The sequence below is a fragment of the Mastomys coucha genome, unplaced genomic scaffold (genome assembly GCF_008632895.1).
Source record: "Mastomys coucha isolate ucsf_1 unplaced genomic scaffold, UCSF_Mcou_1 pScaffold15, whole genome shotgun sequence".
Lineage (NCBI taxonomy): Eukaryota > Metazoa > Chordata > Mammalia > Rodentia > Muridae > Mastomys > Mastomys coucha.
Window position 1 is genome coordinate 71,337,571 of NW_022196897.1, and position 26,354 is coordinate 71,363,924.

At 46.7% G+C, this 26,354-nt stretch overlaps 2 protein-coding genes across 4 annotated transcripts in view; both read left to right on the forward strand.

Moving 5' to 3' along the window:
- The first annotated feature begins 3,818 nt into the window (after positions 1 to 3,818).
- Positions 3,819 to 7,167, forward strand: Timm10 (translocase of inner mitochondrial membrane 10). The gene is made up of 3 exons (XM_031373409.1): positions 3,819 to 3,980; positions 4,420 to 4,534; positions 6,742 to 7,167. Exons 2-3 carry the CDS (start codon positions 4,464 to 4,466, stop codon positions 6,941 to 6,943), a joined length of 273 nt encoding a protein of 90 aa, XP_031229269.1. The 5' UTR covers positions 3,819 to 3,980; positions 4,420 to 4,463; the 3' UTR covers positions 6,944 to 7,167.
- An 8,406-nt stretch (positions 7,168 to 15,573) lies between these two features.
- Positions 15,574 to 26,354, forward strand: part of Slc43a1 (solute carrier family 43 member 1) — a 24,537-nt gene continuing 13,756 nt past the window's right edge. Inside the window, exons 1-5 of one of the 3 annotated variants that reach the window (XM_031370858.1) lie at positions 15,574 to 15,884; positions 17,051 to 17,217; positions 25,669 to 25,846; positions 25,946 to 26,001; positions 26,130 to 26,206. In XM_031370858.1, coding sequence (XP_031226718.1) covers positions 15,769 to 15,884; positions 17,051 to 17,217; positions 25,669 to 25,846; positions 25,946 to 26,001; positions 26,130 to 26,206 — 594 coding nt within the window. In that variant the 5' untranslated portion in view covers positions 15,574 to 15,768. Of the gene's footprint in view, positions 15,885 to 16,426; positions 16,705 to 17,050; positions 17,218 to 25,668; positions 25,847 to 25,945; positions 26,002 to 26,129; positions 26,207 to 26,354 lie in introns of those variants that run through there. The other 2 variants (XM_031370860.1, XM_031370859.1) reach the window with 2 other exon arrangements.

A 26,354-nucleotide genomic window follows, 5' to 3' on the forward strand; every position in this document is an offset into this window, starting at 1 on the left:
GTGATCCTCCTCCCGTTTATGAAACTTGTGACTCCTCCAATTCCCCTCCCCCAGCCCCTTTCACTCAGCCATACTGGCCTGCTTCCTGTGCCGTAAATAAATCTAATCAGTGCTTTCCAGACTCAGGACTGGGCTTCTCCTTCTGCTCTTTGTGAAGCTGGCTTCTTCTCATTCTTCTGAATCCAGCTCAAGTGTCTTTCTCTAATGGAGACCTTCCATTGTTAAGCTCTGTTCATCAATTCTGCCTGCTTATGGACTGTACAACATTTACTGGAATCAAAAATTTCATTCTTGATGTTGGGTAGTGGTAGCACATGTCTTTAATCCCAGCACTTGAGAGACAGACATAGGTGGATTTCTGTGAGTTCGAGGTCACCCTGGTTTACAAAGTGAGTTCCAGGACAGCCAGGACTAGACAGAGAAACCCTGTCTTGAAAAGCAACAGCTCTTGCTTTTGTTCTCTCTATGAGGGCAGGGAATCTTTTTTCATGCTCACAAATGTAGAACCCAAGCTTTGCCAGGGTCATATTATGTTCTTGATAAATACATATTGAATTAAACAATTAATCAAGAAAAACAAGGGGGAAAAGAGCTGGGGTCAGTGCCTGGGATGATATGAACAAGCGATTATTTTGTGAAGCCAGGTTTGGAGACTGATATTCACATAAGTGTAACATCTGTCGCTAGTATACTTCCTTTGTTCATTAGAATTATCTGCCATGGCTGGAGAGATGGCTCAGTGGTTAAGAGCACTGTCTGCTCTTCCAGAAGTCCTGAGTCCAATTCCCAGCAACCACATGGTGGCTCACAACCATCTGTAGTGGGATTTGATGCCCTCTTCTGGTGTGTCGAAGACAGCTATCGTGTACTCATATACATAAAATAAATAAACCTTAAAAAAAGAAAGAAAGAAATTATCTGCCAAAGATAGGCAAGTTCTCCCATATGTCTCTGCCTTGATGATTTTTTTCTTCCTTTAACTCGTTTCCTGTCCAACTGTTATTAGATAATAAACACAGCATACTGGAAGATTGTGGCATCTGTCATCAAAACTTCTCTTAGATAATCCCTTCATCCTCTGGTGCAATGGTTAGTGAACACCAAGTGGGTGCTGGAGACAACAGCATTGAACACGAGAGAAAACAGTCAGAAGGAGAGAATTCTAGTGTAATGAGTTAGTGATCACATCAACAAGTAAAAAGATGCACAACATTTAAATGTGCAGGCTCTATAAAATAAGGTAAAGTGGGGCAAGCTATAGGGCTTTGCCTTTATTTTTGCTTTGTTTTGTGTGGAGGAGAATATTTTTGTAGATATGGCATGTAATATGGGAACAAAGATCTTAAGTTTGGGACATAAACCTGTGATGTGCAGTGTGGAGCACCAGCATCCCTGGCAGAGAACAGTAACTAGAAAAAAAAAGGGCGTATGCTTGATGTATTTGATAGAGAGGCTATCAGCATAGCTGGGCAAAGCACTGCAGCAGGAGAATATTGGAAGTAAAAGGAAGAAAATAGGGTTGGCAAATCATGTGGGATTTGTCCTGGCTCACACTATCTACTTATAGGATCCAGAACCACTTAGAAGATATACCTCTAGGCAAGTCCATGAGATAATTCTATATTCGGTTAACCAAGGAGGGAAGACCCACCCTATGCGTATCTATCAGTGTCCCATGGACTGGATAAAAAGTCCAGAGTTAGCTGAGTACCAGCATTATTCTGTGTGTCCTGGCTATGCACATGCTGTGACCATCTTCTGTGTGTCCTGGCTATGCACATGCTGTGACCATCTTCTGTGTGTCCTGGCTATGCACATGCTGTGACCATCTTCTGTGTGTCTTGGCTATGCACATGCTGTGACCAGTTGCCTCCCATTCCTGCCACAATGCCTTCTCTGCCACAGTGGAATGGAATGAACAGAAAGCCAAGACAAGCCATTCATCCTGTAGGTTGCTCTTCTTAGAGGATGGATCACATCACAGAGAGAAGCAGTACGGCGTCTTATAAGCTATTGAGAAGACTTTGGCCTTCTCCATGATTAGAAACCACTGCAGCATCTAACGCATGAGTGACAAGATCCAGCTGTAGCTTTTTACATCCCTCTGGCTGCTGAGAGCATCAGTTGTCCTTTGACCCCCACATGTCCTTTGATCCCACCATGGGCACATTTTTAAAAAGATGTATTTATTTATTTTCTGTATATATGAGTACACTGTAGCTGTCTTTAGACACACCAGAAGAGGGCATTGTATTCCATTTCAGATGGTTGTGAGCCACCATGTGGTTGCTGGGAATTGAACTCAGGACCTCTGGAAGAACAGTTAGTGCTCTTAACCACTGAGCCATCACTCCAGCCCAAGGGCACATATTCTTATAAATTTAAAATTAAAAGTAGTCTACCAAATGAACTGCATAGTTCAATTGTTGGAGTGCTTGCTTACAACGTAGGAGACCCTGGATTCAACCTTCAGCACTGTGGAAGAGAGATGAAAAAATCACTGTTAGCTGAGAATGTGAAAACAGTACTTTGGAAAAAGGACTTCATCTGCTAAAGACAACAATAGATCAAGAAAATGTGACTGAATATTAAGAATTATTAAATCTTGGGGATAGATGCAATGATGTTCATTAGACTGTGTTCTCTGTGTGTTGTGAATTTGCCCTAATAAAAATACTTTTAAAAGCGTAAGCCCAAAAGCCTAATGCTTTTTACTCTCTCTCTCTCTCTCTCTCTCTCTCTCTCTCTCTCTCTCTCTCTCTCTCTCTCTCTCTCTCTCTCTCTCTCTCTCTCTCTCTCTCTCTCTCTCTCTCTCTCTCTCTCTCTCTCTTCATCGTGCATGTGTAGGGCTATAATAAAAAGTGCAGTAAAACACGCTGCAGCACTGGGGCAGTTGGTAGAGTGCTTGCCTGTGGCATGTGGTCCTGCTTGCATCCTAGCACTGCAAAAGTAAGGCATAATGGCACTCATCTGTAACCGCAGCAGCACTAGTGAGGGAGAGGCAGGATCGTAAGTTCTAGGTCATCTTCGGCTACACCGCAAATTAGAGAGCAGCCTGGGTTCCATATGAGACTCTGTCTCAAAAGCAGACAAAGACAATCTCTGTACATGTTTCTTTTTTTCTGCGAGCAGCGATATCGTGTATACTCTCTGCAATCCCACCAGTTAATGCTGCACACACAGCTCGTCCATTTACTAATGTCTGGGTCCTACTCCCTGGGATTCAGATTTCACGGGTATAAGGTAACGTCTGGGTGTTGAGGTTTTTAAAAAAGTGCTCCAGGCGGTTTTTTTTTTTTTTAAGATTTATTTATTATATCTAAGTACACTGTAGCTGTCTTCAGACACACCAGAAGAGAGCGTCAGATCTCATTATGGATGGTTGCGAGCCACCATGCGGTTGCTGGGTCGGGATCTTTGGAAGAGCAGTCGGTGCTCTTAACCTCTGAGCCATCTTTCCAGCCCTCCAGGCGGTTTTAACGTGCAAAATTGACAAGGTCCTTTGGGAAACGTTCGCCCTTCTTCACATAAGATCCGTCTGCACTCAGGTATGGGCTGCTTACAAGAGCTAGAACACGGCCCCCTTGTTTTACTTTATTTCTACATTTCCCAGAACTCTGTTTTTCACTTTATTACTTCAGGTTCAGGGAGCCAAGCTTCCCACACTCCAAACGCTCACACGTCTCCCGGACAACCGGAGGGAAGGAACGCTAGCAAGGCTGCCGGCGCTCTGCCACTCCCTTAGCACTCTATGGTACTTTGGAGTCCACTCTAGCAAATTGAAGTCGGTTTCTCTATGGTAGCCGGTTTCCCCAGCACAGCCTGGTCGGCGTTTTCTTCCGGATCAAAGAAGAGGCTAGACTTCCTTCCGGAAAGTGACCCACGTGCTTCTCATTTCGCCTACCTTGGTACCCGGTAACTTTTAACTATTGATCCGGAATTGGGGACGCTGTGGCAGCTGTGACGTGCCCCAGGCTGTGGTGAGTGGGCCATAGTGTCTAGTCCCCAGGGTGACCCTGATTATGCCATTGCCGCGACAGAGGCTCAGCCTTTAGACCGGCCCCGGGAACCTAGGCTGTGGTTAGGGTTACATTCTCGGGGCTGCGTGGGTTCAGACCCGCGGTTTTTTGTGTTCTGTCCCTACTGTCGATCCTCTGGCTAGGAGTGATCTGGAGGTGTTGAGAGGTCTCGGGGTTTCCAGCTCCGAGCCCCATGACATCTTGAGTGACCTTGAGCTGGACACTGTCCGCTTTAAGGGCCTCATTTCCACTTCTGTTTTAGAGGGTTGATTACGTTTACTGAGGGGGGTACTGGTCCCTGCTGGTCTGAAACGCTGTAATTCCTCGGGCCCTCCACCCCCGGGTGGGTACTAGGGTGAACCGGGAGGGGTCGGTGCTGATTTATCTAGTCCGCTCCTAGGACTAAAGGCCAGGAGGCTATTCTCTCCACGGTGCTAAGCTGACATGGATCCGCTCAGAGCCCAGCAGCTGGCTGCGGAGCTGGAGGTGGAGATGATGGCCGACATGTACAACAGGTAAAGAGAACCACTCCGTTTCACCTTGTCTAGGAAAACTAGCCCTAGTCACGCCTAACATGATAGCGGGAAGGAATTGTAAGGGATGTTTTCGCTAAGGTAGTGGAGCCAAGTCCCACCCTCCGGTCCCACCCTCCTAATCCCGCCCCACTCTCGCTGCCTGCTTGGCTGAAGTAAATACAGGTCACAGGAAGGACTCGGTTGGCTATTTGGAGGGAGTAAAAGGGGTGTGAAGGAGAATCTCCTGCCCAGGCTCTGCTGAGTATCAAGAACAAATAAGCACTGTCTTTTTCTTTTCTTCTTCCTTCCTTTCCCCAAATAGCCCATTTAATTACCTTTGTTTTCGTATTTAGTGTTTGTTTATGAATGCCACCTTGCATGCCACAGCAGCACACATGTGGAGGTCAGAGGACAACTTAATAGGATCTCATCTGGGATTGAATGGAAATCTTCTGGTTTGGCAGCGAGAGCCTTTGCCTCCTGAGCCATCTAAACAGTCATTTAGTAATTGAGAGTATTTAGTAGCTGGTAGCTAATATTTGTTAATTATATGGGGGTGTGGGTGTTTTTATTTTTTTATTATAATAATAATTTACTTATTTATTATATCTAAGTGCACTATAGCTGTCTTCATACACACAGAAGAGGGAGTCAACTCTCATTATGGATGGTTCTGAACCATCTTGTGGTTGCTGGGATTTGAACTCAGGACCTCTGAAAGAGCAGTCAGTGCTCTTAACTGCTGAGCTATCCCTCTAGCCTGTTCTTATTTTTCAAGATAGGGCTTCTCTCTGTTGCCCTGGTTGTCAGCTTGATCTGTATCGACCAGGCTGGCTTCACTCTCAGAGATCCACCTGTCTCTGTTTTTTTGGGTGCTGGGATTAAAGGTATGCACACCTGGGCTTCATTAAACTTTACTTCTGTCTTAGGCACTTGAAAAGCATTTTACATACATTATGACTTAAAATTTATTTATTTGTTTGTTTTCTATGTATGGATGTTTTGCTTGCATGTATGTATACATGTGTATCACATGCCTTCAGAGGCCAGTAGAGGGCATCATATCTCCTGGAACTGGAGTCAAAGACAGTTATGAGCTGCTATGTGGGTGCTGGGAACTGAACCCAGGTCCTCTGCAAGAGCAGTAAGTTTTCTTAACCACTTTCCAGGTCCCCATTATCATTTTTGTAAATACTTAAAAATAATTCAAAGGAAAAATGGGGTATAATAATATAGAATATTTATCTAGAATGCAGGAAGCCCTTGGTTTGATCGTGACATGGTGCCTATAATTTCAGCACTGAGAGGCCAGAGACTCAAGAGTTCAAGGTCATCCTTGGCCATATACTGAGTTCAAAACCAGCCTAGGATAGATGAGACTAGTCTTGAGAGAGAGAGAGGAGAGAGAAAATAAATCAGTGGGTTGATTTTATTAGTACCATTTTAACATAGGAGAATTGAGGTATCAAGGGGTTTAATAATCTCAGGATCTATAGCTGGTCAGTAACAATGTTGGGACCAGAACTTCAGGCTGACTTCACAACTACTGCTTGCAGCCAATTTGGAAACATCCTGGTGCACTAGTTACATGCTGAATAGCTTTAGGCTGAATGTCTCATAATTGGTTATCTCATCAGTAAAACTGACATAAGAAACACTGCTTCATAAAGACATTACAATATTAAACTGAAAGCCATTAGCATCTAGCACATCATACAGGAAACAGCAGGTATCTGCTGGTTTTAGTCAGCAGCTCTTTTCATTGATTGGTTTGTCTTGGAGACTGCAAATTAGAGTGGCTTTTAAGATACAGAATATTCAGTCAGACCTAGCTTTGTGCGATCCTTAGCAAATTACTGAGCTGTGTCTTAATTTCCTCATCTGTAAAGTGGGGCTAGTGGTTGTTTGTACCCCACTGGGTTACTGTGAGGATTGCATAACAGAATCTGTATTAGCCCTTAGCATGATGTCTGGACACAGCCAGTGTTCAGCAAGTGCTTTCTCTTTAACTAGTCTTGTACGTGACTCAAAGAAGAGTGTTAGTTGGAAGAACCTTCCAAAGTGGTCAGAGTGACAACTGGGGCTTTCCACTGTTTTCTTGAGGGAGGGAGTGAGGCAAGTATTAGTGCAGCAGCGTTGGACTTGCTGAAGGTTCCTGGGGTGCTACAGGAAGTTAACAATGCAACCTTGTTCTTCTCTAATCCCAGAATGACCAGTGCCTGCCACCGGAAGTGTGTGCCTCCCCACTACAAGGAGGCGGAGCTGTCCAAAGGCGAGTCTGTGTGTCTGGACCGATGTGTATCCAAGTACTTGGACATCCATGAGAGGATGGGCAAAAAGTTAACAGAGTTGTCTATGCAGGACGAGGAGCTGATGAAGAGGGTACAGCAGAGCTCCGGGCCTGCATGAGGCCCCAGGCCGTATACACCAGTGGTGTACCTTGCTGCTTACCTGATTAAAGAGTCCCTAATGGATTTCACATGTGAAAACTGTTATACTTTAGGCCCTTGAGCATCTCCAGGACCCCTGCGTGTGGTAGAACTCTCCTGGCTAAGGAAGGGGGCTTGTCACGCTGGCTTGTGACTGTGTATGTGTGTATATATATATATCTTATTAAAACAAATTTGTGCAAAGCAGTGTCTTTATTTGAGAGTCCAACAGTAGAGGGAATTTAATGCAGTGGGTCTTTCTGTTTGTGGGGTTGGGTTATTGTGCTTGTTTTGTTTTGTTTTTAAGTACAGGATCTCACTCTAGACCAGACTGTCCTCAAACTCACAGAGATCCACCTGCTTCTGCCTCTCAAGTGCTGGGATTAAGATGTGCACCACCATGCCCAGCAGGTTGCTTGTATATTGAGGAGGGGTTTTATTAGACAGCTTAGTCTGACTTCAATCTCAGTCTTCCTGTGTCAGCCTCTGATTACAGGTTTGAACCTTTTTTTTTTTTTTTTAAGATTTTATGTGTATGAGTATACTGTAGCTGTCTTCAGACACACCAGAAGAGGGCATCGGATCCCATTACAGATGGTTGTGAGCCACCATGTGGTTGCTGGGAATTGAACTCAGGACCTCTGGAGAAGTGGTCAAAGCTCTTCTTAACCACTGAACCATCTCTCCAGCCCAATGGGTGTGGACCTTAACCGGTGCTTTATAGACTAGTGGGAGATAGATTTGTGCTTGCTGTGTGACCCTGAGTGTGCTACATCTCTGTGATACAGTAGAGTGACTGTATAGGAAGCATTAATTATCTTTTAAAGCTTGAGAGTAAGTGGAGGCAAGTAGGCCCTTCCTACACATCAGAAAGAAGCAATTCAGAGGATGTGGTAGTGGAGAGGATTTTGTGAGCAAGTAGCCACTCTGCTCTAGATGTTATCTAGATAGCTATAATCCTGTCAAGATGGGACGTGGGTCAACCATCTCAGAAAGTGATCTAGGCAGGGGCCTGAGGAATAACGTCACCATCTGTGTTTACCTGATTCAGACTGTTCCTCAATTGCTTTTCAGTATGTGAGAGAGTCCACCCACCCATTAGGAAACAGGTTCAGAGAGACAGCCACTTACAGGTCACACAGTATAGCAGTGAGAAGGCCAAGGCCTACTGCTGTCTGAGGAGGGCCCTTGGACCGCAGCTTTCAGAATGTGTGGGTTATTCTAGAAGGCACTTGGTTAACACTGAAGCCACTGGCAGAGCTTGTACATTCAGAGCAGGCTTTCTCTGTAGAGGTGTGTGGGACAGAGTAAAGGACAGTAGAGGCAGAGACTTTCTTTAGCTTACAAGTGCAGGTTCAAGTCGGTTTTGAGTCTTGGCTGAGATTTCTGGCTTTGTGACTGTGGGGGAGGCATTTAAGTGCTTCAGTTACCCTACCTGTTAAAATTGCAGCAAGGTCCATCAGCCTCCTTGGGTGGTTGTGCAAACTAGTAACTCAGTAGTTAGGAAGGTGTCTGAAATACACCTAATACTCAATAATTTGCTAGGTTTTGTGGGAAGTGGAAACACTAGATGGACTTCCGGTAAAAATTGCAAAAAGCTTTGTCCTTTCAGGATGGGCAGAGATGTCTTTCTAAAAGCTGAAATACAAATTTAGGTCAGCAGGTGGTGCTGTCCGCACATGGATCTGAGCTGCTGGGGCCTGTGCCACAAAGTTACATTTGCTTGTTCTCTGCCAGCAGCGCAGCTCATTGCTAGGTAGAGGAGCCACTGTGAGGAAAAGAGAAACCGTATCTGCTTTCAGGTTTAAAAGGGACATCATGAGTATTTTCTTGATAGTGCACAGCTGGAACAAACAAGGCCTGGTGGACACAAGGCAGAGAGCTCTGGGATAGCTCTTAGAAAGGCTTTGCCGCAGCAGGGAAGTGTGGAGGGTTGAGAAACAGCTGCAGCGTAGCTGCAACACCAAGTGTGAAGAGAAAAGCTGAGCAATGAGCCCAGAAGCCTGGGCAGGCTCAGCTCCAGAACAGCCTAGGGAGTGGGCTGTGTTAAGCCATTTGGAGTTTCTCCTGCTAAGGGCGTCAGCAGGCTGTTATAGGATTGAAACCTTACAGTGGCAGGGACAAGTTTGCTTTTCAAAGGCTTGCTCTCTCAGCCAGCCAGACCATGTTAGATGACAGTAGATAATGGACCAAGGAGGGACATGGTATAGGCCGTGAGGAGAGGAAGGGCTGATGATATAAAGCCTGGCTCACATATATGGAGTGCTGTAGCTAATCTGTGCTGAGGCTCTTGGATTATTATTTTGCTTAATGTTGGGACAACTCTGAAGTAGGTACAACTGTTGCATTTTATGGATGAAGAGACTGAGGCTTTCAAGAGTTAGACACTTGCCCAAGGCAGACCTGGGATCCTGAGTTACAGACCCAAGGCTGCTTTAGCTGCTGCTCTTTAACTTAAGGGGAATTCCCTAAGGAAATGATATTGCAGCGACTTTGCATTTTCACACTGTCTTCTGTGGGACATACAGAATGAGTTGGCTAGGTTCTTGCTGCCAGTGAACCACTGGGATGGAGTGGAGGGTTGGAGAGATGGTAGTCTTCTTCAAAGGGTCTGAGAAATAAGACTGAATTCAGTCTTTCTGTCACTGAAAGGAAGTGTAAACCCAGATTTGGTTTTTCTCAATTATCCCAGTTTTAAAAATCAGGAAATATCTCACAAAAATCTAGGCTTTGACTACTTTTAAGAAGCTAGAAGACCTGTAAATCTGCACTACAGGTTGATACCAGCCTGTTGGTAGATGGGCAATGGGTCAGCTCTCACTACTAGTTTCTGCTTCCTCCTCCATGGCCTGGCCTAGTAAGCTCTGGTCTATGCCTTCTGCCGTGAGTGTACTCTGCGGTCGGCAACCTGTAAGATTCCCGGGGCCTCAGGTGATTCTGCCCAGTGTTTATACTCTTCCCTGGATACCCTCCCTGTATGCAGTGTGCAGTATCGAAGATCCTTCTGGTAAAAAGATCATAGCTAAGGTGACAGGATATAATTATAAAAGACTGCACACTCTTCTTCCCTTCCTTGCTAACTCTGATCAAGCCAGCTCCTGTGTTGAAAGCTGACCTGGGAAGAGGTCCCTGTGGTAAGCAGCACTCACATGGTAAATGGCCCACCATGGGCATGAGCTTGGAAGCAGATCTTTCCCCTGCTTGGCTTTCAGATGACAGCATCCCTGATCCACACTTTGCAAGCCTGTGAGAGACACTGAAGGTCAGGACCCAGCCAAGTCCCACCTTATCTCCTAACCTGGAGAAGCTGAGATAGAGCACAGTGTTTGGGGGTAACTCAGCCATAGACAGCTTGTGCACATGTTGTCTGTGTACCCGAAGCAGTTGTCTGAGACTGCTCTTCACTTCACACCTATGCTAGAATGTGTTGGGTACCATTCTAGGTCCTTGGCATACATCATGAGCAAAACAGAATAAGACACTTCCCTTTTTAGATCTTAAATTCTAGAGGGGGATGCTTTTCTAAAGGGCAGACAGACCCTTCAGAGTCCAGGGGAATGTTCAGAGACTCTTTCAGGTCTCAACCACTGTTAAAAATCTGACAAAAGCTAAGAGTTGTTTTCTCAATACACACCTATAGACTTGTGTGAGAACTCTTGGATGCTAAGGTGGGAGGAGTCTTGTTGATCATCATCGTCGTAGGTCATAGGACACAGTGGGATGAGCTTTAAAAGCTAGTCGGTGGGACAAATACTAAAACCAGGTGCTTTTCTAGTTGTGAGAAAAGTTAGGCTTTGTGCTAGGAGCTGACTAGGCTATACCCATGTATGTTAGCCACGTTCTACAGCTAGGGTAAAGGAAGAGACAAGCCCCCTACTCAAAGCCTATCTCTTACCCTCTAACAGACTTCCAAGGTGCCTGAATTCCAGAAGGATAGCAGGTTCCCTAATTAAAAAAAAAATAGTGGGTACATATGTGCACACATGTCAGAAATTGGAAAATCTTGCAAGTGTCAGTTTTCACCCACAATGGCAGTGAGCATCTACCCACTGAGCCATCTCTCTGTCTCTGGCACCCTTATTCTTACTTCTTCAAGGATAGAACCAGGCTCCTAGACTCCCAAGATATCAGAAGGCACATCCCCCACTGGGTAATGGGTACACCATAAGCAAGTGTACTCCTCCTCATCGTTCCCCATATCCTGTAAGTTATACACTAACAAGATTCCTTCCTTCCTTCTAAAGCAAGACCTCCTCCCAATCCCTGGTTGTCAGAGGCAGAGTGTCCCTGTGCTGTGGCCACTCATCAATTATGGTGCCTGGAACTTCTGTCTTCCTTTGGGACCTATAAGAAGGGATCCCCTCACTTGGCCCCTTCCATGCTGTTTGTCTACAGTGTTGGGCTCTGTGATCTTGTCATAACCCACCCCCCCACACACACCACTTTCCATGGCATTAATATTTCTCCTAATATGTCTCTTACGCAGAAGGACAATCTGTCCCCAATGTGCTTCAATAACCCTAAGTCAGAGACCTTTCAGTGTTACAAAAGATGTTCAAAGCATCTATGAGGCAGGACTTTGAAAAGGACTGTGCTCATAGTGTGGGTATTCAGAGAAGGCTACATTCTCCAAAATGATAAACTAGTGAGATTCAAAGGATGACTAGGATTTACCCGGCGGGGGCTCTGGAGGGTGGGAGGCACCCACCGTGAGAGGCACAAGGTCCATCAGAGGCACCAGGAGCACCTCGATGAGCTTATCATAGAACATTAAAACTCAAATAGTATATAGACCACACAACAAAGAGACTTACTGATGGAGCCTGGGAAGTTATTGCAAAGAATCGGGCACTTATGGAAATCGCCTAACTCCACTAACAAAGGGGCATGGAAGACATTTCATGGGCAGTGGCTGGTTATATGTGTGGTCAAGTGGGGTGGAATTGGGAAGGCCAGGTGGCGAGGGTCCACTCTGGGCTCAGTGAGCAGCAGGGCTCAGGCAGGCCAGAGAGAAGGTGGGAGTTACAGGGTAATGACATGACAGGGTGTGTGCAAAGAGGGAGGCAGGGAACAAAATCTGGGGTGTCTCCGCTTTTGTCACATAAGCCCTGGAAGAGATGCTGCTGCTGTTGATCCAAGCTACAATGGGAGCAAGAGAGGAAAGAGAATGGTCACTTTAAACTGCTGAGTAACCCTCTAAGCCTCAGAAGGTCCAACAGGTCTGGAAGAAACAACCCCCCTTCCTCTGTGTGCATCCCTGCAGCTTTTGGAATTAAATTCTTCATACAAGGCTTCCTTCTCTTGGGGACTGATAAATCCTGCTGAGTCTTTCCTGTAAAGCCATTTGCAGACATCAACTTACACATTACCCTTAAAGCCCATTTCCTGAGCTCCTGACTGGATCCAACTCCCTTCCTCAAGTACATTCCTCACACTCCCACCATGGCCATTGTTCAGCTTCCCAAAACCTCAGCTGCTCTCCTGGAATAGAATCTTTAAGATTTATTTATTCGTATTTTATGTGTGTTGAGTGTTTTGTACCATATGCATATAGAGCCAGTGGATGCCAGAAGAGGGCACTGAGTTCTGTGAAACTGGCATCACTGAAAGTCATAAGCCACCAGGTGGGTGGATGGGAACCCAACTCAGGTCCTCTGCAAGAACAACTACTCTTAATGGTTGAGCTGTTGTCTTTCCACCACTACCCCACACCCTGTTTTCTGGTCTTAGTTTTGCTCTGTAGCCCTGGCCTAGAACTAGCCTTGCCCTTGTGTCTGCCATGTAGCCTCATCTCTACTTCCTGAGTGCTGGGAATATAGGGGTGTGTATGTCTACGTTTAACAATACCTGACCTTCTCCAACCAGCTATTATAAAGACTTCCTTCCTCCCAATATATCCTTTCACTAAACATTAACCTTGTCTGTCTCCTTCAAACAAAACCAAAAGAAGAAAACAACTCAGGTTTTGTTTTGTTTTTCTGAGACAGGGTTTCTCTGTGTAGCCCTGGCTGTTCTGAAACTCACTCAGTAGACTAGGCTGGCCTTGAACTCAGAAATCCACTTGCTTCTGCCTTCCAAGTGCTGGGATTAAAGGCATGTGCTACCACCGCCCCATTTTTTGTGTTGTTTTTACTATAAGTACTTAGCTTCATGGAGATCATCTCAAAGTCATCCCAGACTTCTTCCCAGCTTTATTTCTTGCCACTCTCTTCTCATTGATTCAACACATGTTTAGCAGCAGTTTACCGTATGCCAGGTCTGTGAGAGGCAGCAGCAGCCCAGCCATACAAATTACTTACAACATGGCTGGTTTTCTGCCCACCAGGCTTTCAGTCCATGGAATAGGGAAGGGGAGGAAGGAAAGAAAGTCATCATTTTAGGTCAGCAGGGGGCTTCCTAAGGCACAGTCTTTGGGGATCAGTGGGGAGCTTCCAAACAAAGGTGAAGCTTGAGAGTGCTGTAAGGATGTGGAAATGAAGAAGTGAATCTGCCACTCCTACAAGAAGGAAGAGCAGGTGCAGAGCCGGGAAGGTGTGAAACCAGCTGGCCGGATCCACACTGCACATCTGCTCTTAGGTGTTCTGAGTATGCAAGCAGTGAACAGAACAAAGGCTCCCGACTTCACAGAGAGTCCTTGTATTGGATGGTAGGAGGAGTAGCGAGCCTTCCAGACCGGGAGTTCATGCCCACTAAAGTCTTATGGGTGGGACTCACAACCGCACTGAAACTTCAGTGAGAATGTCTGTGCTTATGTTCATGAAGCATTTTCATAGATAATGAATTAATACTTCAATGTGGTCATCAAGAGGCCATGGTGCTGTTGAGTTAGAACCTTTCCTGTGGGACCCCTTGTACTGAGTTAACGAATTTGACCCTAAGGTCAAGGGTGTAGAATGTATATGTATATATACACACATATATGTACATATATATGTGTATATACACACACACATATATCCATATATCCATATATATATACACATATGTGTGTGTGTGTGTGTGTGTGTGTGTGTATTGTCTTTCTGGATTGAAAAACACACATATGCAAGAGCTCTATTGCTCAGCCACACTCCCTACCCTGCAGCCAGAGAGGCATTTTAAGAAGTAAAACCATCAAAGGCTGACATGTGCTTTTCTGCCAGAGAACTTCCTGTGCCTTTCTACTGCCAAGCTTTTGCTTTGCTGTTCCTTCACCTGGCTCACAGGAATGAAAACACCAGAAAACTTACAAGCCAGACAGGCCTGCCTCCAGTCTCTGTGGTCTCACTGCAAACCTTGTTTACTCTCTGTGTGAAAACTTGTGAGGGTTGAAACACACTGCGATGAGCTGCATATTTAATGCCTTTTGTTTTGGAAAGTGCCCACCACCTCGTAGTCACTTGGCAATGTTAGTTCCTTTTTGGTGTGGTGCTCAGGGCTTCAAGAGCTCCTTACTGGCTACCTTCGTGGAACTCTGCACTGTTTCAGGCTCCTTCAGAGCACTGTGAATAACACCTGCAGCACCCTTCACTTTTTTTTTTTTTTTTTTTTTTTGAGACAGGGTTTCATGTAGCCCAGGCTGGCCTCTTGCAGGTTGAACGCAACCTTGCACTTCTGATCCATTTGCCTCTACCTCTCAGACATGTGCCACTAACCCTGGTTTGTGCTGGGCTTCAGATCAGACTTTCAGGCTCAGACATGCTAAGCAAGCATTTTACCAGCCCCAGCCTCCCCACCCCTATGCTGCTCCGCCTCCCACCCCCACCCCAGGGTTTTCTCTGTGTAACAACCCCAGCTGTCCAGACACCAGGCTAGCCTCAAACAGATCTGCCTGCCTCTCCCTCCTGAGTGCTGGGAAGAAATGCATGCACCACCACCTCTAGCTACGCTTTTTCCCTCTTAATGCACTGAATTAACCCACATTCGTACTTTTCTTCAGCATAATTACTTCCTTAATCTGTGCCATTGTCCAAATAAGTACTGAATAATTTCCCCTGTTTTACAGGCGGGGAAATTGAGGCCAGGTGGGCTGAATGATTTACCAAAAGATCAATCATTTAGCGACAGGAAGCGCCGGATCATTGAATCTTTCGAAATAAAGACAACAACCACAACAATGAATGTTTACTATGCTCACCACGTCTAGTGTACCTAGCTTTACTACTGCATCCTAATTCTATCTCCTCTTGACAGGCAGGCAAATTCTACTGCTATCCAAACTTATAGAGAAGGAAACAAGCTTTGAGAGGTTAAGTTGCCCAAGGTAATTCAGGCTAGGCAGCTTTCAAAATGCAGATAAACTCCAAAAGAGTTCCAACTCTCAGAAAACAATCCTTTTAGACTTAACAGTTAAAGACCCCACCCAAGGCTCTCCAGCATCCAGTGTAACTCCAGCCAAGTCTTTGGTTGTTTTGAACAAAGATGCAGAGAATGCTGTCAAACATTAGTTCAAGGAGTCAACAGAGAAGCTGGGGGTCGAGAGTGGAAATTTAGGCGCCCCGGGAGTACTGGGTAAGAAGAGTATCTGGGGACCAACAGGCGAGTCACGTGTGCATGAAACTCGACCTAAGGGGTGGGGAAGGGACGGGAACCCCCGCCCCCACCTTGGGCGCTGCTCCCAACGCCTGTAAATACAGCTATCAACTGGGCAGATCGCGCGTAGTCCATGCCCTGGCTTCCTTTGCTTCTCTGATCTGCGGCGCCCGGACGATTCCCAGATCACTGCTTCTTTCAAAGCGCAGACACAGAGGAGGTGAGACCGGCGGGCTGTGGAGCTGAAGCTCCGAGGCCCGCTGGGTCTGGCACGCAGGGAAGACCCACGCGTGGATGCGATTTGGAATTGGGATCCTGGGTCTCAGGAGATCCGGAGTGTGGAAGCGCCGCGGAGACTCTGTGTCACTCCGAGTGTCAACAGCTGCGGGAGGCAAGTTTGTCGGGGACAGGTGAGCAGCTAGCGCAGCTCAAAGTCACCCAGCCACACTTGCAGGTCCCTGTGAAAATGTCCGTTACCCGAGTCTCTGGGCACACTGTTCCCTCTGTTCGACCCCTCCATTCTCCCCTTCTTCTCTTCCATTCCCTTTAGAACCACGGTTGTCATTATAGGAAGGGACCTCGGGGATCCCTGATTGAAAAGCCCCGTTTCACAGATGAGGGGCTGGGCCAACCCCTAAAGAGGAGTCTCTTTCCCTTCGTTTTTCTTGTTTGCTCTTCTCCTGATCATCCCCTCTCGGCTCGCCCGGGTCTTGCTCCGGGTCCCCTCGTCAGATCGCCTCCCTCCTTGGCGCTGTCTACCGCGGCCCTGGAGGGCTCGGGTTTCTTCGTTCCCTCTGGTAAACACACCCGCCCGGCGGCCACCCCATCCGCCTCCTTATAAAGTATGTCCTTATAAAGTCTGCAGGCACCGGACATCCTGCCGGAGCCAGAGCCCCCTCCCAGGGACAGAGGGGCTGGCGCGTTCTCAGGCGCGCCGCGGAATGAGGGGCGCGCGGGGGCGCCACGGGGCCCGCCCAGGGTCTCCCTCCACGTGGCAGCCGTGGGATTGGCCCTGGAGACCGGAGGGACACGAGCGCCGCCGACTGTGTCAGGCGGGAGGAGGTTTTCTACCCGGGCTCTGGAGAGGAGGAGTAGAATGAAAGGCGTAACTAGAAGAGAGGGTCTCGGGGTAGCCCCAGACTTCCCTTTCCGCCTCCTGCTTGCTTCTGAGAATCCGATCTGGCACCAAGAGGCTGGCTAGCTGCGGGCCAGAGGTGGCTACGGAGCACGGTCTGCCCCTTGGTGACTTTGAGAGACTTTGGGAACTTGGGGGTGGTTGTCTCCTGGAGCGGGATCGGGGCGCCCTGGCCCGGGTAGGCAAGCCCGGCAGCGCGCCAGGAAGTTGCTTCGCTCAGACCAGACCTTTCTGGTTCCTGATAGCGCCCTGCGGGCCAGTGGCGCGTTCGCTCCTGGCACTGCCAGAGCGCGTGGAGCCAGCTCCGCAGCACCGGATTCTATGGGGCCTCCATGAAGGCTCCATCTCGTTGGCTCCAGGGGTCTCAGGAGCCACCATGATGGAATACCCTCCCCAAGGGCCGCTAGGAAGCCCTTCTCTGAGCGCTCTGTTTCTCTGCAGAGTCTCGGCCACCATGGCTCCCACGCTGAAGCAGGCGTACCGCAGGCGCTGGTGGATGGCTTGCACCGCTGTGGTGGAGAACCTCTTCTTCTCCGCGGTGCTCCTGGGCTGGGCCTCCCTGCTGATCATGCTCAAGAAGGAAGGCTTCTATTCCAACCTGTGCCCAGGTATATCCGAGAAGGATTTGGGGTGGGAGGTGAAGACCGAGAGGGATGGTAGAAGGAGGAGGTAGGAAGTTGGAAAACAAGGACAGGTGGTCAGGCAGAGACAAAGCGACGAAGCAGAGTTGCCCAAGACTGGAACCCTAGGCAGCTAGAAATTGGACAGCCTCACTTCATGATCTCTTCAAACTCCACATGCCACTCTGTCAGGATTCTCTGAATGGCGATGTCCTATTAGTCATCCATACCCTGAGACTGATTGCCTATGACAATCTTCTGTCTAGAGTAGCCTGTAAACTCTTAGAAGTTCTGCACCTACCCGGATAAGGAATTCTCAAGTTAAACAGGTCCTTTTTGTGTGCTAGCAAGCATTGAGCTACATCACCACTACAACAGGGGAGTTCTTAATGAGGTCAAGCAGAAGCACACAAACTGGAGTATGAATGTGAAGGACCTATACTCTTGGCCTTTTCAGGACCTTGGAGTTCCCAGTTCTACAAATTACCCTTTTGTACAAAGTTAACAGCCTTATTTTCTCTAGAATGGGTATCTGTGGAGTGTTTGTTTCTGTTTTCCACATCAGTCACCTTGGTCTTGTGTAAAGTGACCCCAACCTGGAGTGGGAATCCTAAACTCTTTGAGAACAGTGAGTGCAGCCAAAGGCTGCTGGTCTGCATCTGTCCATTGGGGAGGGAGCTCGTCACTTGGTGGCTGGGACTTGGTGGATATTTTTCTTTTCTGGAAAGGAGAGAGTGCTGTGCTAAGGAAAGGGGCTGTGTCGTATGCAGTTTGGGGTCTCTCCTGACTCTTTCCCCGTATCTGTGTTGTGGAAAGAAGGCCAGCAGGGATTTGAATTCCGGCTTCCATCTCATTTAACCAGCAAGTTCCTTTCAAATTGAGTGTCCATTACCTAGGAACAACAGTAATATCAGTTCCTGGGATGGCTATGTCTCAACACACATGTAAATGTCCTTCTGGCTTCTCCTGGCTCCTCAGTGTAACCCGTTGCCTCATTGCTTAGCCTGTGAGTGTGGGAAGATGGAAAACCATTTCCTTGAGGGTGGAGGTGAGGAGGTCTTGATATCTATTCTTATTTGCAGCTCCAGCTATACCATGGGGCTGCCCCACCCCTGCCGAAGTTATCTCTAAGGAAGCAGTGGGTTGCACCCAACTATGGCACCCTGCCCAGGTGCCTGGCCCCAGTTACAGAGGGCTGGGACTGGAGATGATGGAGTTAGCATGAGGCCTAGAAAGGCAGGGTGGATTCCTTGAGGAAGAGATCTGAGATGGAACGATAGGCTTGCATTCCAGGATAGTTGAGAGGACCAAGTGGGTCCTTAGGGATCCCCACCCACAGGAGACTCAAATCCCTCTGAGCTTTCTCTGGAGACTAGAGAGCATCATCCCTTTGCTGTCTGGCTATAACCCATCCAGTGGCTTCTCCCTGCCTTCTGCATCTGGAGGTAGTAGGGTTTCACTAAGAATTCTTTAGTGGAAATTGATGAAGACAACAATGAAGACAGTATGTAACATTTTGATGATGTTGGACAAATAGATACACTCTAGTAATGATCATAACAGCCAATATTTACAACATTTCTACCACCCCCAAAACTTTTAAGGGCTTGAGATACGTATAAGTCTCTCATTTGTAACATACAATATAATAGTTTCTAGAATATTCTGTATTTCATAGTCATCCCCACAAATTTTAGAGCATATACTTTATCCCCCAAAGCAATGCTGTGCCATTACCAGCATCAGCTCCCCCAGTTCTCTCTCTAGGCAACCACTTGTCTGCTTTCTGTCAGGGGCTGGCTATGTCATATACCAGCTATACCTATTTGGAATGTCTTCTATAAATGGAATTTTGTCTTTTATGGCTGATTTCTTTCACTTAGCATAATTTTTTTTTTAGGGTCATCCTTGTTCCACATATAAGCCTTATTTTTTTTATAGTAGAGTAATTCTCTATCATGTGGACTGACTACATTTTCATCATTAGTTAATGGGCATCTGGGTTATTAAGGATAATACTCCCGTGTTTATGTATTTATTTTGGAGTGGATTTGCTGGGTCATGAATGTAACTTTAATGTTTTCCAAAATGACCACCACATTTTAAATTCTCACCAGCAGTGCATGAGGGATTCCAGTTTCTCCACAACCTCAGCATTGGTTGTTGATTGTCTTTTTTAATTTGCATTTCCCGAATGGTTACTGGGGTTGAATGTTTTTTCATGTGTTTTTATTGGCATATTCTCTGGAATAACATCTAGTCAGCTACTTCTTCCCCTTTTAAGTTGTGTTATTTGCTTGTTTACTTATTCTGAACTGGACCCTGGGCCTTGCACTGCTAAGCAAATGTACAGTGTACCACTGAGCCATACGCCTAGGTCTTTCTGTTTCATTGTTGAAGTGTAAGGAGTCTTTACCTGATCCAAGTCCTTTATGTTGTTTTATTTCTTTCCTTTTTTTCTGGTGTATATCCTTTTTTAATGTTGATAAAATTTTATTTGCCTAATTTGTATTCTGTACACCATCCTGTTTAAGAAACTGTTAGCTAAATTTAAGGTCACAAAAATTTGCACCTGTGTTTTCTTAGTTTTGCGGTTTGGGCTTTTAAGTTTTGATCCTTGGTCTTGTGGAGTACCGACTTGATGTTTTGAGTTACTTGAAAGTGGGTGTGTGGTTGAGTCTGGCTGTTTCTGATCACTAGTGGTGAACGAAGTGAACTCTTGTCCTTTCCCCCAGAACATATTTGTGCGCTTTTGGAAAGGACATCAGTGCTCAGCATCTCTCCCTGCCCCCTTGTTTAAGGGGCCCTGCAGGTTGATGGATAGGATGGTGTTTTCTGTTCTGTCTTGCTCCTGCTATCTGATCACAAACAGCCCTTTCTGCTTCCTCGTGCCTCATTCGTCATGAGCCTTCCCTGACATTTTTAGGAGATGCGGTCTGACAGCAAACTTGCTCTTCCTCTGGCTCTTAGGATCTTTCTGTCCCCTCCTCCATTAGGCGCAGGAGTTGTACGTTGGGGCTAGCTACCACTCGGATACTTGTCCTCTGCGTTCTGAATGGTTGTGATTTTCTTTAATGGTCTCCATCTGGATGATTGTTATTTTTCTGTCACAGAGCAATGCAAGTCTCAAACGATGTTGTTTAACAAACAGTTGAAGAACTCAGAAAATATGAAGCTCATTGCTGGGGTTGACATTTATATAGGCTTTGGGGTTCCTTAGTCATACTGTCTGTTTTCAGGGTCTCCTGGCCATCTATACTCCAGGGTAAGAGCTAATGGCGACTGTTACTCAAAATGTAATTGGGGCCATTTCAGTTTGTAACACAGTAATAAAATAACAAAAGAATGCTAACAGTTGTTGAATATTTACTATGTTTTAGGTCTTTAGATTTCACTGTAAATCTGTGATGTCAGTATTACTATAACCCCATTTTGGGGGACAGAAAATCGAAACTAGGAGATGTGATGTGCCTACAGTCACCCAGCTGGTAAGGAGAGCAAGGACTGCTGCCAAGGTTCACAGTGACTCCTTAACAAGTGTGAAGCTGTGGGCTCTATCCGCACATCCTCCTTTGTAAGGAGGGCACAAAGTGACCACAGAACTTTGTTACTAAACCTCATGGGAAAAGCTCAAGTGGTCCAACCACTAATGGCTGAGGATTTCTCTGGAGCAGTCCAGCTGTCTTAGATACTGTTCTTGGTGTGAAGAAACACCATAACCAAGGCAACGTATAAAAGAAAGTGTTTAATTGGGGACTTGCTTATAGTATAAGAGGGCGAATCCATGGCCATCATGGTAGGGAGCATGACAGCAGGCGGGCAGGGAGGCATGGCACTGGGGCAGTAGTTGACAGCTTACATTGGATCCACAAGCAGGAGGCAGAGAGAGATAGACTGGGTCTTGTCTTCCATGGGTTTTTGAAACCTCAAGACCCACCCCCAGTGACCCACCTCCTTATCCTTCCTAAGTAGTTCTACCAACCTGGAGTCAAACATTCAAACACCATTCTTGTTCAAACCACCACATTTCATCCCCTGGCCCCCATAGGCTTATAGGCACATCATAATACAAAATACATTTAGTTCAACTACTAAATTTCCCGATAGTCAATAACAGTCTCAACACTTAAAAAAAAATCTCTTCAGAGACTCAGCAACCTCTTAACTGTAACCCCTGTAAAAATCAAAGATCAAATTACATAATTCAACATACAATGACACAGAATATACATTACCATTCCAAAAATGGGAAAGAAACATTCTAAGGAAATACTAGATCAAAGCAAGAAACCAAGCAGGGCCAACTCTGAAGCCTGTTACTTCTTGTCAGTCAGTTATCAAAGACTCTTCAGATCTCCCTCTCCTTCCAACCTTGTTGACTGCAGCACACTTCTCTCTCTTGGGCTTGTTCCACAGACTCTTAGTGGCTCTCCTTGGCAGACATCCCATGGCTCATCCAACATCTAAAGGTCTCCAGTGCAATCTAGGCTTCACCTTCACAGCTCCATGAAATGGTCTCTCTGGGCCTCCATGGAGAGACTCTTGCCACACACCTGGTCTCAGAGGCTTTCCTTAACTGAAGAGGAGGATCCCACAGTCTCTTTACAATGATCATTCTTTAACCACAAGGTTGAAAGCTGCCAAGTTCTCTTGCCTGGTGGGACTGGAATCTGGGCCCCTCCTGGAAGGAATTATATTTGCATAAACTTTGACTCTTTGAAGCTTTTTAGGCATCAAATCCCTCAGGTCTTTTCCCTTCACAGGCTGCAGGATTGGCTGGGTAGGGTTTCACTCTGTGGAGACCACTCCTTTTCTTTTTTCCCATTTAGTGTCAGGCCTTTCTTTAAATTTCCTATTTTGGATGGAGCACAGGACTTGGCTTCAACATTACTTTCCCTTGGGCCATAGGCAAGAGGTGTTTTGGTGGTATGACCCTGTCACCAGCAGGAAAGTATCATGCGGAAGCAAATGTGGATTAGGAGACAAATCGAATCATTTAAAATTTGTTCTGCATGTACGGGACTCAGGCCAATGTCAGATCCAGGTGTTTCAGGTCACCGTCCCCATTTCAAAGGTGGGGCAAGTCTTTAGAGAATTTTAGCAGCATACCTAGTGAAACCAAGATTTAACCAAGATGAAACCAAGATGCATGCTTAAAACCATGATCTGATTGCCAGGGTCTCCCAGGCAGGTTCATCTACAAGTCACCTTTGTAATTTCATTTCTGAGTGCCACAATTACTGTTATTTAAAGTGTGATGCAGCCTTGGGTTTTATGTTGTATATACACAGTTATCGATCTATCTATCCATCTATCTATCTACCTCCATCCATCCATCTATCTATCTATCTATCTATCTATCTATCTATCTATCTATCTATCTATCTATCTATCTTCCTAAGAAATGCATATGTACTCTCATGTTTCTAATGCATAAATAACTGGTCATTGAAACCTCAGAAGACAATCCATATACTACCTAGCCCATGTAGTGTTTATGGCCGACTGTAACTTTCCTAAGACCACCCAGTTAATAAGGAGCGGACAAGGGCTGGAGTACGGTGTTGGCTCTCCGCTTTTCCATGATTCTTTCCTTTTTAAGATTTATTAATTTGTTTTATGTAAGTATACTGCCCCTGTCTTCAGACATACTAGAAAGGGGCATTGGATTCCATTACAAATGGTTGTGAGCCACCATGTGGTTGCTGGAAATTGAACTCAGGACCTCTGGAAGAGCAGTCAGTGCTCTTAACCACTGAGCCCTCTCTCCAGCCCCTTTTCCTTGATTCTTAATCCAGCTGCTGAGTACATTCCCACTTACTGATTCCCACTTGCTTACATTCTCTCCGCCACCTCCCTGCGCCCCCCCCCCATGTCCCATTTGTCTGTGAAAGTGGGGAGTTGGATCCCAAAGACCCACTCTGCTGTGATTACCAGGGATGCGGGTCCTTTAACCAGCCACTCAGTGATCACTCTTTAGGAGCTAGCTCATATTGAACTCACAAGAAGTTGATTAATTAAACCAGAAGAACGTGTGTGTTAGTGGACCATTAGCAATCCGCTGGGCTGGATTCTGCACCAGAGTAGATGTATTCGTTGCCATAGAATACAGTTGGCCCGTGGGACAGCTAGGGTGGGTGGTGTGCTGAATCTCTGCTGGCTTTGGAGATTCTTCTGAGTTTGAATTGGAGCCCGCTGTAGGCTGCTGGATGGCTACGTGCTCTTGCTTCTGGGAACCTCATCATCTGTAATCAAGACCACTGTAGTAACTCTTTAGGGTTGTTGTAGAGATTAAGTGAGAGTTTGCTTGAACAACCTAGCACAAAGTAGGTGTTAGCCGCAAGCTAGTGGAATTATTTTGGAGCGAGCTTGTTATTTGATTATGAAAAACTTAAGAGCAGGGACGGTCTCTCACTCAGGGGCTACAAATTCAAGTGTCAGATAAGGGCGGGCAGATGATCATAAATGAGGCAAGCAGAGCAGGGTTAAGATAGCCAGCCTCTGGGAGCTGTGAGATAGACATAAACCTGTTCAAGAAGGACAGCCCTGGCGAAAGAGGAGGTCACCTTCAGTAGGAACAGCTAGATCTTTCTGGTTTTCCCTCCCTTCCCTCTCTTTCTCCCTCTCTTTCCTCTATGTTGCTCAGGTTTGGTTGGCCCAGAACTCCTGCGTTCAGTGACTCCTACCTCAGCCTACTGAGTAGCTGGGACTGTGGTGTAACCACCATGCCCCAGCTGAGAGCCCAAATTGTCAATGAACTAGAAGACTGGATTTTATCTTAAAGTGACACTCAACCCAATTTACTGCCAGCCCGGCACAAGAGGGGCAGGGAGAGAAACAGTGGTGGTCACCTGTTTGTGACCTTTGGTCTGGCTTGCCTTTCTCCGACACAATGCTGGCATACAACAAATGTCCAGTAATCAGGTGTAGAATAAACCCATGTGGACAAACCCAGTGGAGATGGATGGTGCTCATGAAGATAGTTAAGTAAGAGGGGTTAGCATGATCCTCAAAGGCTGAGTGGTCTAACCCCCTACCGCTTCCTCCAGGTGCTTTAGCCCTTTTCCTAGCCTCCCAGGTAGTTGGTACTGCCCAAGGCAGTTCCTTTCTTGGTAGCCTGCTTTTATGATCTGATGGCTCTTTATGTTCTTTTTTTATGTTAACACACAGATCTCATTACCTCATGCTACCTGTAGTTCCTTTGGCAGTTTAAGGCTACTGGAAGTCTGGAGTCAATAACCACCCTCTTTTCAGCACCCAGGTATAATCACTTCCTCCCATTCTCTTCACAGAACTCACTACGTTTGTATTTTTAGTTAATGATTCTCTATCTCTGTCTCTTTCTCTCAAGGAAGAGTCTCATGCATAGCTCAAGCTGGCCTATGTAGCTCAGGCTGACCTCAAGGCAGTCCTGTGTCAGCCTCTTGAGGGCTGGGACTTCACACACGAGTCATTATATGGCAGTTCACCTCATCCTTTAAATCAGCATCCATTTGTTCCCCGTCCTGAGCCCTCGCAGAGCTTCTAGTCTTAGGATAACGATCTTGCGGGTCTGGGCTCAACCTCACTGTCAGTTATTTCCGGAGCTCTGGAATGTGCCGCAGCCCTTTCCCCTGGGCCAGGAACTCTGCAGAACTCTCGTCACTGTCTCCAGCTGAGGTTGCTCATTCTCTGCCCTTGTTAGCAGACGAGGGGCCTGAGGCACAGAGTAAGACTCCATAGCTAGTCAGGTGGGTGATGGCAGTGAAGACCCTGTTTGGCCTGTCTCCCAGGTAATGCCCTGTTTTCCCCTGGCACTACTACCCAGAAACAATTTGGAGGTGACTACCTTGTGGCTCAGTGCGCAGAGTTCAGTAAAGTCACCCTCTGTCCCTTTTACTCTACCTTGTTAAAACTCCCAAGTTCACAGCTGAGCTGGGCCCCTGGAAGGCAGCACATTGGTGTCTTCATGTGGAGGATGGGATGTTTTATTAATGGACTCTTGGGGGCTTGTTGTGGCTTACAGGGTCTGTGCAGAACAGTGCCTGGAACATAGTTAAATGCTAAATAATACGAGCTGTTATCATCAGAATATCAGTTATTGAAAAGGCTTCTTCTACTTTTCATGTGCCTTCTTATTGCACACATTAAAGATCCAGTCACTGAATTGGGGTGCTGCCCACTGGCGTTTTCCAGTGACTATTGTAACTGGGTATATACTATGATGTCCACTTTCTCAACTGAGCTAGCTGAAGCCTCAGATTGAGAATGTATGTGAGTCTCCCAGGGCTAGATGCTAACGGCTGTCATTCACGAGCTCTTTTCCTACCCGAGACAGAGCATATTACTTCCAGGGACACCTGGTTGGCTTGAGCCAGAGGCCTGGATTGGAAAGCAGGACTTCTGGGCCAGGCTTCCTGATTCTGTTGCGTGTGCTGAACGCTCCTTTTCCCTCCTCAGCTGAGAATAGGACCAGTACCATCCAAGATGAACAGCGTCAGTGGGCAAGCTGTGACCAGCAGGAAGAGATGCTCAACCTGGGTTTCACCATTGGCTCCTTCCTGCTGAGTGCTACCACGTTGCCTCTGGGGATTCTCATGGACCGCTTTGGGCCCAGGCCCCTGCGCCTGGTGGGCAGGTGAGGTGGCTGGCTTGCGGGGGAGATGCAGGGCCAGGAAGGTGATGCAGAGGAGGGGAGGCTAAAAAAGTTATGCCCCACTTTTCTGTGTCCTTATAGTGCCTGCTTTGCCGCATCCTGCACTCTCATGGCCTTGGCCTCCCGGGACACCGAAGGTAAGCCATCTGTTCTCATGTGCCTTCTCTAGAGCGGCCGAGATGAAGGTGGACATTGACCCCGGTTCCTGTCTGTGGACTCCCACGGCTCCACAGATGCCCTCACCTGCCCTTCTTTTTCTTCCCAGTTTTGTCTCCATTGATATTCCTGGCACTGTCCTTGAATGGGTTTGCTGGCATCTGCCTAACGTTTACCTCACTTACTGTGAGTATTGCTGATTTGCCCTGGCAAGCCATCCAGACACCTGGGAGTGGGTGGGGTTAGAAATGAGTGAGAGGGGGCTGAGGAGATGGCTCAGCAGTTCAGAACATTTGCTGTTCTTCCAGAGGACCAGATTGGGTTGTCAGTCCCC

Excerpts from the sequence above, each read along its gene's own strand:
- Timm10 (XM_031373409.1), top strand. The coding sequence starts at position 4,464 with ATGGATCCGCTCAGAGCCCAGCAGCTGGCTGCGGAGCTGGAGGTGGAG. Across the intron at positions 4,535-6,741 it reads ATGGCCGACATGTACAACAG|AATGACCAGTGCCTGCCACC; the intron begins GTAAAGAGAACC and ends CTCTAATCCCAG.